At 37.7% G+C, this 13,099-nt stretch overlaps 2 protein-coding genes across 2 annotated transcripts; one reads left to right on the forward strand and one right to left on the reverse strand.

Annotated features, from left to right (window-relative positions):
* Positions 1-3,723: 3,723 nt before the first annotated feature.
* On the reverse strand, positions 3,724-11,539 carry wdr73 (WD repeat domain 73). The gene is made up of 8 exons (XM_072661754.1): positions 11,257-11,539; positions 10,874-10,941; positions 9,891-9,976; positions 9,502-9,590; positions 8,460-8,527; positions 8,147-8,308; positions 7,682-8,050; positions 3,724-7,150 (listed from the first exon to the last, which is right to left on the reverse strand). Exons 1-8 carry the CDS (start codon positions 11,307-11,309, stop codon positions 6,903-6,905), a joined length of 1,143 nt encoding a protein of 380 aa, XP_072517855.1. The 5' UTR covers positions 11,310-11,539; the 3' UTR covers positions 3,724-6,902.
* On the forward strand, positions 4,383-6,950 carry LOC140539130 (sialidase-3-like). The gene is made up of 2 exons (XM_072661755.1): positions 4,383-4,652; positions 4,768-6,950. Exons 1-2 carry the CDS (start codon positions 4,431-4,433, stop codon positions 5,743-5,745), a joined length of 1,200 nt encoding a protein of 399 aa, XP_072517856.1. The 5' UTR covers positions 4,383-4,430; the 3' UTR covers positions 5,746-6,950.
* Positions 11,540-13,099: the final 1,560 nt, after the last annotated feature.

A 13,099-nucleotide genomic window follows, 5' to 3' on the forward strand; every position in this document is an offset into this window, starting at 1 on the left:
GACAAAGTATGCAGAGAAACAGATGGACTACAGCCTGTAGTGTTAACATTATGGCTGATCTGTGTGGCTACAAAGAATTGTTAATTCATACTTTTAGCAACAGTTTGTGCTCCGCCCACAAATGCAGGATTATATTAGTATTCATATAATTTTTGTAGCAACTGTTGCTAGATTGAACAAAAAAAAATCTAATTCAGATTCTAAACTACAAAAAAATAATTGTAATGCATGATCTTCATGCATGATCTCTTGGGGTGCCCAGTGCAGAACTAATATACATTTAGTATGTGTGTGAACTTATTTGTTAATTTTTATTCATTTATTTTATATGTCATTGATTATTTTCAAGGAAATTCATTGTTTTAAGCTGCCGAGTTTTGACACTGCCTAAAACACAGTCCAGCTTGGTAGTGTAACATTTCAAACACGTTGTATAGTGAATCTAAGCTCTAACAGCTGCATCAAAAGAAAATATTTGTGGGCAGAGCATAGATAGATGAGTTCTGTTTTCTCATGCCAATTTCTCTCTTAGGCCTCGCTCAGGCCCTGCAGGCATATTTCACTATATTAATCATCTAGTTCTGTAAACCTGGTAAACTGGTACTGTAAAAGCACTGTTTAAGCATGTGTAACATTTAATATACCAAATTGGTGTACTCTAAACACCATGAGAATCAAAAACATAATAAATATTGTCTGTCCAAACTGATGTATTGTCACTCTTTTCCTATCATGACAGCTTTTTGAGATGATTCTACCGTACTAATTGTGAGGCCCAATGCTTTAGCATTCTGCAGCGATGAGTGTGAAAGAGCAGTTAGACGTCTCTTTTGAGTGTGACTGTGACCATCACGGTGTTGTTAAAACAGATCATATTTAATTAATATTATAATACCTACATCTAAAAAGACCAGTTTTTTTCTAACCAGCACTACAATCTGTTTACTAATACTGATGCTGCTGTCAGAGCAAGAAGTGACTAGGCCAGATCAGCTTTCCTGCAGCTCAAAAACATCTGACAACATACATAAATGTCAGGTCTGTTTAACTGTTTAACTGATGTGAAGGCAGTCTTTATAAGGCAGAGACCTAGAGAACTAACAAGACCACCCTGAGAAAAAAACAGCTGCCTGAGAAGAATCCTCTGCATCTGCTGGCCAGACAAGATCAGTAACACCGATCTCTGGCAGAAGACCCACCAGCTACCTGCCGAGCGAGAAATCAAGAGAAGGTGATGGGGATGGATTTGGCAAACTCTTTGCAAACCAAAGTTACGCATTACCAGGCAGGCACTCACATGAAATTCCCAAGGGAAGCGAAGGAGAGGCCGGCCAAGAAACACCTGGCAGACATCAAGGAGACAGACTACACCCCGACCAGGAGTGGTGGAGGACTTTTGTCAGTGGCCTGTGTTCCAGGTGGGCAATGGCCCTAGTAAGTACTACAGTCTCCTTGAAGGAGACTGCTTTCAGTCTATTACTGTTTCTCAAATCAGTAGTAATATTAAAGAAATAATAATGCATACTGCAAATAATGCAGTGATAAAGTAAGGCCAATAAAGACAACAAAGCTAAATTAGTGTTTTAAAATAAGAAACAAAACAAATAAGCAATAATAATACTAATCATAGGAGGGGTGTATTTTAATATTTGCTGTATTAAAATAGTACTAAATAAAGGTGGCAAATATGGTGTATTATAATATGAATATAACACATTGTAACACACAATATTTTAACATAGACAAATTGCGGTGGTGGATAAAAAAAAAGTATTTAGATACTACACCATACATATTGACTTTTATTCCACTCCATCCAATTAAACAGTCTAGTTGGTCAGTGTTTCTGTAGCACTGATGATATCCACAATATCCAGAAAAAGCACATTTTGTTTTCGTAAAAGACAATTTATCTCTGATGAAAACAAGGGAACAACCCTTTCACATAAACTGAAAACAAAGCACAAAATAAAAATCACATGGTGGTCAGTTTTTTTTTTTGTTTGTTTGTTTGTTTGTTTTTTGCAAAAGTACACTCCTGTTTTCTGTGTTAAACTAACGGTCCCCACCTAGCTTTTGCTGAATACTAATTCTATGGTAGCTCTGTTATAAAAACACTGAAATGTAAAAATAAGTGTGCTTTAACTAATCTAGTCTCATTATACTGATAAAGTTTATTATTACAAACACCAGATATAGTTAGACGTATTTGTATAATATCTTAATGATTGTGTTCTGATTTTTCTGCATGGTCAACAGGCTGTCACTGCACCTGGGCGTGTGTTGGGGAAGTGTTTTATGCTGAGTGGGTATAAATCGGCGTGTAGACATGTTTGTGCGCTCAGCTAAAAGTTAAGATCACTAGGTGGTTGCTAGGACTCTTTATTTGTATTTTCTGATTTAGTTGCTTTACAACGGCACTTCTGTTTGGAATACAAACCTGAGAGCTGTGAGATTATAATTATAGTTATGGGTTTGAATCATGAGACTAGAGGGAACTTGCTTGCTCAATATAACCCTGAAACCAGACAAGCAGAACAGCGTATATTCTAAGAAATGCTATATAAGGAAGATAACAAAATGTACATGTTGGGTGTAACTGGATCAGCACATGGCAGTTGAAACTTGCTCACGAAAAGAGGAACCACAGCCCAGGGCGTACATGTAGTTCAAAGTAATTAGATTAGCAGAAGAGTTTGTGAAAATATAAAATGCAGACATAAAATGCAGCCGACAAAGGCACCAATCAGAACACGCAAAACACAGGAAGAAGAAGCCAAGTTAGGACTAGACGACGCCCTGCTTTGTGAATATAAACAATGTAGCCTGAAGTGTCCTTCAGACTACACCCAGCATCTCTGTATGTTATGTAGTCTCCGTTTTCTGCAGAACAACGCAATAAAGCTCTTCTATTCAAGGTGGACAGCTCTCTGTGTGATCTTTCCCTCATTCACGAGCATGCTGACCATAGACTAAGAGCTATGATCTCAACAGAGCTCATATAAAAGAAAAGACCAGCAGCAGAACACATCAAAAGGTAGGAAATGAAGTTTTTGTTGTTTTTCCAGCAAAGTCCTACAAGTTTAAAAGTTTCAATGAGTATCTATTATAGCTTATAGACTTGGACTTTTTTCAAGTGCTGACAGGTCCTATATTAGAGGTCTAGGTCTTGCGCACTATTTTATGAGGAAATCAAGCTCTTCATCTTCAGAAAAGTCATTGTTTGGGCAGCAAGGTGATCAAGTTTTAACCTTTTGAACCCTATGTTTATTATTCCTTTTTTATCCAAATGCAGAACCTATTATGAATTACATGAATAACAGTTAAGCATGTTTTGTGGAACCCCACAAGTTTCTATTTTAGGGTCTTTCACACTGATAATTATGAGAGTACTGGAGTTATGAAGGTGAACGCTGAAGTGTGGGCCTCCATACAGGGCTTAAGGAGTTCAGGTATATGTCTCTATTATTAAAAATGTGTTCCCCAGAAGTAATAAATAAATGAGCTGAACAGGTTGGGCCTCCTACTGATGCCTCTGCAATGCCTAGAGCTTTGATGGGGATTTTTGAAGTTAATTTATTTAATTTCAAAACTCTATAATTGAATCTATAATAGTCTGGTAGACTACACTGAAACTGCTGTACTTGTGCTCGTGCTAATAACACCAAGGTCACAGGTTCAAACCTGTCAGGGAAATATGACAAACTCAGTCTGGACTGTCGGTTGAGAAATAATAGAAAATAATTTATTAAAGGAAAAGCAGGTTTACAACATGCAAAGAGTATAGAATATAGGAGTGCTCCCCCCTGAATGGATATTTATACCAACTGGATAGCTATTTGTGTGTGTGTGTGTGTAAAATGCCCTGAGTTCAAGTCATGTTGCTTGGTAACAGCAGGAAGCTGCTTCCAAGTTTGGGTGATGCAAGGTCACCAATGTGTGAGTGAGGACAAAACATAGGGCTATCTGGAGATAGGGAGGCGAGCCTGTGTCTCAGTATGTCACAAGACCCAGATGTCCAAGAATAAAGAACAACATAAGCTGAACAGAACACATTGACCTCTGATTCGCAAAACGGCTTAATCATGCACAGCTTAGCAATAACTCTGAAACATACTTCTACATATTTGTCATATTTCTCCCACAACCCCCACTTTAGAGGGTTGGTGTGGCCTAAAGGTTAGAAAAAAAAGAGCTTGGTCATTAGTTCGATCCCCTTTCTGCCTCAACATTCATGGCTGAAGTGCCCTTGAGCAAGGAACCTAACTTTTCTTTAGAGTGTGTGTGTATTTCCTGCCAAAGATGGGTTAAGTGCAATGTCTGTAGTGAGTTTTGGATGGAACAGAGGTTGCACTCTGTCTGAGAACTGGAATACTGACAGTCACACATCTTATTAGCCTAATTATTTTCTGCTCTGCTTAATATACAGGATGGCAAACACATCATCACAGCCCTCCCTGAATCTTCACCTTAAACCACAAACTGTATTATTCAAGAAGGAGGGTAAGATTACTTACAGAATCCCAGCACTGATTTACATCAGCGAAAGCAAGACTTTCCTTGCTTTTGCTGAGAAACGGAGGTCACCAAATGACAAAGATGCAGACGTTTTGGTTATGAGGAAAGGACTGAAGAAAGGATGTTCAGTTAAGGTAATGTGTGCAGCGGAACAAACATAACATTCTAGCGATGATCTTTGATTTATGATTTAAATGATATATTCAGATTCATGCTCAAATTGTTGCATTACTCTTGACATTTTTTTAGTGGTCTCCTGTACAGGAGCTCAACAAAGCAATCCTGCCACATTACCGCAGCATGAATCCATGCCCGGTCTACAAATCCAATACACTCTTCTTGTTCTTCATCTGTGTGTATGATCATGTCACGGAGCATGACCAGCGCTGCAGCGGTAAGAACCAAACTCGTTTGTGTTGCACCATCAGCAGAGACCAGGGGGAGACTTGGGAAGAAACAACAGACTTGACAGAAAGTGTAATTGGAGAGGAGTATGGCAATTGGGCTACATTTGGTGTTGGCCCTGGACATGGTATTCAAATGAAGAACGGACGACTAATCATTCCAGCTTATGCCTATTACATTGATAAGAAGCCTGGTACTAAGAATTGCCAATGCATTACCACATCCCATGCCTTAGCTTTCTACAGTGATAATGATGGCGAGACATGGAAAAAGGGAGGAAAAATTCAAACTCAGTCCAACGAGTGTCAGATGGCAGAGCTGATTGACCAGGAAGGTAAGAGTAAGCTGTACTGCAATGCCCGAACCCCAGGAGACCACAGAGTAGAGGCTTGGAGTGGAAATAGCAGTGAAATAGCTTTTGATATAAATGGACTGTCAAAGTGCCTAGTGGAGACTGACTCCGGTTGTCAAGGTAGTGTCTTAAGCTTTCACAATCCTGAACCTGCCAAAGAGGAAAGCAGCTCCTCAACATCTCACAAAAGCACCTGGCTGCTCTATTCCCATCCATCTCACAAAAAGCATAGGAAGAATCTTGCACTTTATTTGAACAGGACCCCTTTGGAAACCTCTGGTTGGGAAAATGTAAAGGTCATCTGTGAGGGTCACAGTGGCTATTCTGATCTGACCCAGTGTGAGGAGACATTTGCTTGCCTCATGGAATGTGGGGAGAAAAGTGAGGTGGAAAGAATATCATTTCTGGAGTTTTCTTTTAAAACTAGTGTTAGTAATCAGGATAAATGCTGTTGCTGTAGATATTTATAGATGTTTCTGTTGTTTTTTTCACTGATAAATGTGAAATTACACATTGTTTTACTATTTTTATTGCAGTCCAACACAAGCAGCGTTGAAATACAGTGGCTTATAAACAGCTTTTCTCCACCAGCATTGGTTATAAGGGAGAGACACTATGTGCCCGACTGCTGAGCATGTGGCTATATTTAACTGGCTATATTTAACTATTTAACCGCTATAATTAACAACTAAACTTGTATATATGTATAACATTATTTTCAAGAGTTAAACCTACATTAAGTAAATGTATACATTTCATTTCATTATACATACAAATAAGTATCTATCATTCACGTAATTTACTTCTGTGTGATTTATTAGTACATTTACTCAATCAAGTATCTAGGACGTTACTTACCAAAGTTGTGTTGTACACTCTTGTCACAATATTCAAAGGTTTACCTTTTCATGTATATTTTTCCTTTTGAGATCATCACTAGCATTCCGGGGTTTATAGCACATATTAATCTCTTGTTTAAGTCTCTTTAAAATCTGTGTTTGTACACCAGACACTGTAATAGCATGCCATTTCTTCTGTGTAATGTTTTGAAAACTCTTTAAAAAATCTGCATTTTGTTTATTTTACTTTTACTATCAATAACTGTCAAGCAAATTCTCGTTGCCATTTACATTGTGTTAAAATTCCATAATGAGGGGACCAATACGAATGCTCCAAAATGCTTTGAAATTAAGATTATTTCACATTGACTTTCATAAAAGTTACAAAGTTGTTTTTGTTTATCCTGAAAAGTTATCATATTGGAGATTGCATGACAGCAAAATGTTTTGTTTGTCATATTATAAAAGCCTCTGGTTATACCATTTGAGCACTAAATATTCTTATATATATGTAAAGTAACAAAATGTTCTTAAAAATGTTAAATATATCCCACCAAAACACTAAATAAGCATCGCAGTAAGTAATCAAAATATATATTCAACAGAATTCTTTGTTGCATTCAGTTATCTGTAAATGTCAAATACAATGTCTAGGTAATGTTGTTTTACAAAAAAAATCAGATGCCTTTCGCAGCTCTCCAACTATAAAAAATGTACTAGAACCTTTTTTTTCTACACATTTCAACTACAATTTTGTAAAAGCTGAAGTGCTTTTAATAAATGTGAAATCAAATCTGCTCATTACTTTTGTCTACCCAATCCCAAACATGCATTGATCCATCTGAAGCCGCTGAGAGAAGAGTTCTTGGTCGCCATGGGTGCCACGCATGAGCAGTAACCTTAAGTGGGGGACCATCAGTCTCGGCCTCAGTCTCACATGACAAGTTGTGGCCGCGATGCACAAATATGGGCTCAGGGGTCTTCGACTCAGTGGACCAACTTGTTGTGTCAAACACAAGAACTGTTCCATCAAAACCTTAAAAGGAAAACATTATTTAATTTAAACGACCTCAAAGTGTCTCAACCTGTGAAGGCTGGGTGGTGTTTAACATGGTTCAATCTTACACTATATGGACAAAAGTATTGGCACCTGCTTTTTCTTCTGCGGTTTCTTCCCAAATCAAGTGTGTGTGTGTGTGTGTATATTTATATATATATATATATATTGGAGTAACTGTCTCTACTGTCCAGGAAAGATTTTCTAGTACATTTTGGGAAATTGCTGAGAATTTCATTGCTGGATGATCACCATCCTTCTTCATCTCCAGCTCAACTCATCCCAAACACAATCATTCCAGAAAATAAACTTCCACTGCTTTATACCCATCTAGCCCAGGCCTGTCATTAATAGATTAATTAATAATCCATAAATGGACTAATGACAATCATAAGTGCATGTTACAGACCAGCCCTGAGGTTCTTAAAACTAAAGTAATTCTGTCAGTTTGTTTTGAACGTCAATCCCCAAACCTACTACCTACAGAATTAAAGCCTAAACACCTCTTACCTGAGACAGCTAGACAGTTGTCCAAAGCAGGAGCCCATGTCACAGTCAGAAAGTCACTGCTGGCAACACTGTGCTGGAGGTTAAGCTGAGCCTGTCTGACTGGACTGCTCATTTTGCGGAGATCAGACACCAGCACCTGACCAGAGGAGGAGAGCCTTGAGACAGTGCAAGAGGCTGTATCTGACTGAGGCTGGCCTGTTCTTAATCCAAAAGTCCAATGCGATCCACTCATACGCTCCTGGAGAGCGTAGCGCTCGACCTTTGGCTCCCTTGTGTCTCCCACGTACAAAGTGCCATTATTTGTGCAAACGACAAATGCACTTGCATTGACAAACTGCAGACCACTCACTGCATCCACTGAATCTGTTCCTATTGTCAAGGAAATAATTTCAGTTCAGAGGTTTGATACTTACAAAGAAAAGAACAAGTTAAAGAGAAATAAAATGAAAGACATTTGGTCATTACCTACTGCATAAAGCACTTTCCCTGAAGCTAACTCAGTCAGCTGAACATCACTGATCTGAAATCCATGTAGAACACAAGGATCTTCTGTCAATCCTGAAGCTATTTTTCTGCTTTTAGCTGATGTGTCACTTAGGTTTATAACTCCAGTCCTCCTAATAATGTCTTGGCCATGGAAAGGAAAAGAACTTGTTAAGAGTCTTGAATTGAAAACTAAATTACTCTGTAAGAGAACTAAAAGGCAAGACTGACAAGACACAGGGGTCAGTGAAGAGAAATTCATTTTACAAAACTATAGAAACTATATAATAGTTACCAGTATCATCTATTCCAATGTCCCAAACTTGGAGTTTGGAACTGTTACAGCCACTAGACACAAGACACCTGTCATCAAAAGAAGACAAATCAGTATAGTAATTAATGAACTGAAAATATGCATTCAGTATTTTTACTTTTTATAAGATTTTCATATTGTCATAAGATTAGTAATGTACCATTTCACCTTCCTAACTTCTTAGGCAACACAGTGGTATTTTTACCTTAAAACAGCTTTAAAATTTTCCCAACTTGATAATAGGGAGAATAGTTTGCTACTCTGGGCTCGGCATGCTGCTAACCGCAATATGTAAATTTGGTGACGCGGGCAGGACAACTCATGAGAACTGCATAAAGCTGTCATATTTGTGTGAAATCCTGTTGTATTACTTTAGCGCCTTAGTCCAGATGCTTCTTTCACTTTCAGTGACATTTCCGTATCTCTCAGCTCGTCCAAAAAAGTATGTCCTTTAGTGGTAGCTCAAAGCATGATGTACACTTTCTGACTGTAGAGGGAGCCCAAGAGGAAGCAATACCAATTCTCCATAGTGCCGCTTCAAGTGTGTGATGTTGTGTTTTAAGAAAAGTACACAAACCACCGGCATCCTTTCAACATGACCCGACATTGTACAGGTTCAGATATACAACACTGAAGCAGCACTGTTATGCATGTTAATATGGAGGACTGAAGCTAAATAAACAATAAACTAGTGTTTTTAATAAATAGGAGACATGCTAAGCTATAGAATGAGATTACTTCACTATGAAAACTCTTACAAACATTTACCGAAGAACTGTTACAGACACGTGAGGGTTGTTTTTAAAAAGGTTCAATTCAGGATTCAAAGCCCACTAATCATGAAATTCAGAAACTAAAATAATGCTAAAACTAACAGTTTTATGGTATTTACTCTGAATTACTATTATCTAAAATAGACCTGCAACAAACACAGACTGCAAGAATATTCATTAAATTTAAATAATTTTTTAAAAAGTAAATTAAAACATGGTAATTTGAAGAGAGCGTTAATGCTAAGCAGTACCTTTTCCCAAAGATATGTTTTAGACACGCAACCGGCTCATCTGAGAATCCTCCACGCTCTACTTTAAAGTCCCGCTCTGGACACAGGCCCTTTAAAAATGATACAAGAGAAAATGACATTAGATCAAAGACATGTGTTCAGTTTACAGCTTTAATAATAGTACTTAAAATTGTTGAGGTGTGGTGACTGTATGCAATGTAGAACAATAATACCCAGAGTTCCCAAACTTGACACTGGTCTGCAAATTTGACTGTACAGTGTTATCAAGACCTTCCTAAGAAGTAGGTGTGTAGTAGCAGGGGAAATGTGCAGAAATGTGCAGAGCAGGGGTATTTTAGCACCAGAGCTGAGAATTACTGATGTAGGGAGGTGTCCATTAGCTGCTTCACCTGTTTACCACCGGCATACAGCTTTAAAGGCAATAGGAGCTCCAATATTTCATTCTTGGGTGAGGAGTAACCTGCTACACATATACCTGCAACACAGCCACACAGCATCAATTTCCTTTTGACTGCATCTGATTATTTATTCTTATGCACTGGATATAAAATTGTTTTATCACATGTAATTACCATAATATTCAATTAAAATGATTGAAGGTTGAGGAAAACATTTTTTTATTAATGGGCGCCTAGATTTGTTAAAAAGCATCAGTTTTCTTACTCTGCCTAGATCTACATGCAAGTTAGAGAAAGACAATAAAATCATTTGTTGTACTGTACATGGTAAAAGGACACTGTAATCGGAAACTCTAAATAATTGGTTCAATGAGAAATAATAAAAATGTTCTTTTGTCTTTAAAAACATTTAGTCAATCAGGACATGTGGAGTTTGTCCTTTAGTTTTCCACTGGCGCTACAAGATTGATATAATAGACATCTATGTAACACAGGAGACATGCTTTTGCTGATGGACTACATTTGAGTTTTTTGTTTGTTTTTTTGTTTTTTTTAAAGATACTGGCATTTTTCATTAACCAATCCTATGAGAATAATACACAAAGACTGTGTGGGACTAGTCTTAGCAACTGGGAATCACTTTTCTTGGATGGTCCATTACAGAAGCCCCATAGATGCTCACCTGACATTCAATCAACACCCTGCACCTAACCCTAACCTTACCCATGAATCAGCCTTATATCCTAACCCTTACCTTAACCCAGATCTTTAACCTTAAAAGTGTAAGGCCAGTGTTAAATATATAAAACATTAAATAGAAAATCATATTCATTTAACTTCAGTTTCATTTATAGAGACATTCATTTGAATGTTAGTTGAAAGTCAGATGAGCATCTACGGGAAATCTACAATGGACCATTCAAGTACAGTGTTCCCTGCCACTGAGATCTCTATAAAGAGCAAAACTACTTTACTTTTTTCACTTGTCCACTCGATTACTTTTGTTGGATGCTCAAGCTGAAACACATGTAAGTCTTTGTACCTGCAAGGCAGAAGAGACATACACAACACACAAGACATAACAGTGCATGAATAAATACATACACACATACGTACAAACAGACAGAAGCCACAGGATATAATAAAGTACCAAAATGAATAAATATGAACATGCAATAATATCAAATGTATTAAAGGCAGTTAACAGGGATGGTCTGATGTATGAAGGAGAACAGGAACTGGACAGCAACAGTGTCTGAAGATATACTGGTAAACAGTGTATATAAGTGTATAGACCTGAATATATCCAGCTATACACTCAGCCAGCAGCTGTGTCAGTGCTCAGTGGCGGACTTACATGTGTAAGGACTCCATGAACCAGTCTTCAGCTTCATCAGAGGAGATCTCCATACTGTCCACACACCCCTCTTATACAGCAGCCTTATCTACAGCTAGCTACATTCACTTAGATTAGATTAGATCTGGTTAGTCATAGGTCGATAAATAGCGCGATGAGCTATAGCTAACTCTTTGGGCTGTGAGGGGACTAAAGGTGGTCATATATTCATCTAAATTTAAGATAACAACATTAGCACGTGAAACAGAGCACAGCTAGCTAACCCAGCACACCACACTTTAAAAGAGACTTCTTCGCTACTCGACCTTTTCATTCGAGAGCTGTTTGCTGCCACCTGGTGGATGGTACAGTAAAGTTCCCTTCATAAATACAGTAAAATACAATTTATGAATTCGTTGTGAATTTTGTTGTTTATTATCTTTAGGATTATTGTGTGGGTTTATTAATAAGTATAAGGGCTTTTTTTCTTGTGAAATGAACTCTCTTGGGGTGTCGCTCGCTGTGCTCAAACCCAGAGACTGAAGACCCTCCTCTTCTCAGAGAACTTGGGCGAAGAGTAGAGTACTATGGTCTCTATATTGAGGTGTATTTGGCAGTATCTAAGCTTAGAGGAATCTTTGAATTTTAGTCTATTTAAACTAGCTGATGTTATTCTTGAGTAAACAGCGAAGCACTTTTGTAAGTCTGCTTACAAAAGTCTGCTAAAGTGCCGCAAATGTAAACGTGTTATTTAACTGTGCACTGTGTGAATTGTATCTTCAAAATTCACTAATTTTAATTTAAGATACACAAGGATATTTCATTACAGTAAGCTTCATAAGTCAGATTTTCAGAAAGGCAAAAAAAAAAAAAAAAAAACACCCAGAATTTACTTGCCTAATTAAACGTAAGCGCCTCAGTTTAACACTAATGCAATATATATTACATCAGCAAGTTAATTAAATAAGTGTTTAATTAATTACATAACATATTATAATAAAAAAAAATTAAATATATATTTTTAATGTGGAACTGAATTCAGCTTCTTCCTCCGATGTGTGACAGTGTAATTATCTGGTACAGCAGGGGGAGCCGTACACAACTAACGGGCCTCCAATAATGAGCTTTGAGGGGTGAGGTCACGTGCGTCCTTACGTTCTTCTAACTGCGAGATACGTCAATGAGGTTTTTTGATTATCATATCAATAAGCAAAATGTAGACATTTAAACCTTAATATGCTGCACCTGTATAATATTAGATGATACATAAACCAAGAAAAGTGCTTAGAGAAACGAATTCTCTGTACTAGTAAGGTGCTATTTAAATTTTGTCTTCTCTTTCTCTCTCTCTCTCTCTCTCTCTCTCTCTCTCTCTGGGAGAACAAGACATATATTTTATATCTTATATCTTAACTCAAGTATATCATTCTGCCCCTTCAGCTTTAGGTGGAACAAAAAATGACCCCCTCAAAAAAACAGCAACAACTGACAGTCTTATTTTCCACATAACTGAGGCCCTATCCCATTACCTGCACTTGCTCCCCCCCTTGCATGTGTCCTCTAGGTGTGCAAGGCTGTTGGGTGTCCCATTTCTTAACATTTTCCTATGCCCTATGAGCACTTTCAGACCGCACTTTCATGAAAGTGATTACCCATGTTCCACTAAGATCCAGTGTCGTTGCTTTTATAAACAGGGGGGGGAAATGGACTAACACTCTTTAAGTGTTCGTGGAGTCTGTTATCATTTCCTGATCAGGATTGAGATGGTTTTGAGGGTCATGTATCTGAACATTCTGACATTAAACACTATTTACTGAATGATTCTCTGTTGCCGTCCACTTCGCCACTTCACAACTGTTGGACT

Source organism: Salminus brasiliensis, chromosome 18 (assembly GCF_030463535.1).
Source record: "Salminus brasiliensis chromosome 18, fSalBra1.hap2, whole genome shotgun sequence".
Taxonomy (NCBI): domain Eukaryota; kingdom Metazoa; phylum Chordata; class Actinopteri; order Characiformes; family Bryconidae; genus Salminus; species Salminus brasiliensis.

Coding starts and splice junctions, on each gene's coding strand:
- LOC140539130 (XM_072661755.1), top strand. CDS start 4,431: ATGGCAAACACATCATCACAGCCCTCCCTGAATCTTCACCTTAAACCA. Junction 4,653..4,767: donor AGAAAGGATGTTCAGTTAAG/GTAATGTGTGCA, acceptor ACATTTTTTTAG/TGGTCTCCTGTACAGGAGCT.
- wdr73 (XM_072661754.1), bottom strand. CDS start 11,309: ATGGAGATCTCCTCTGATGAAGCTGAAGACTGGTTCATGGAGTCCTTA. Junction 8,051..8,146: donor GAAAGTGCTTTATGCAGTAG/GTAATGACCAAA, acceptor CCTTGACAATAG/GAACAGATTCAGTGGATGCA. Junction 7,151..7,681: donor CAACTGTCTAGCTGTCTCAG/GTAAGAGGTGTT, acceptor TTTCCTTTTAAG/GTTTTGATGGAACAGTTCTT.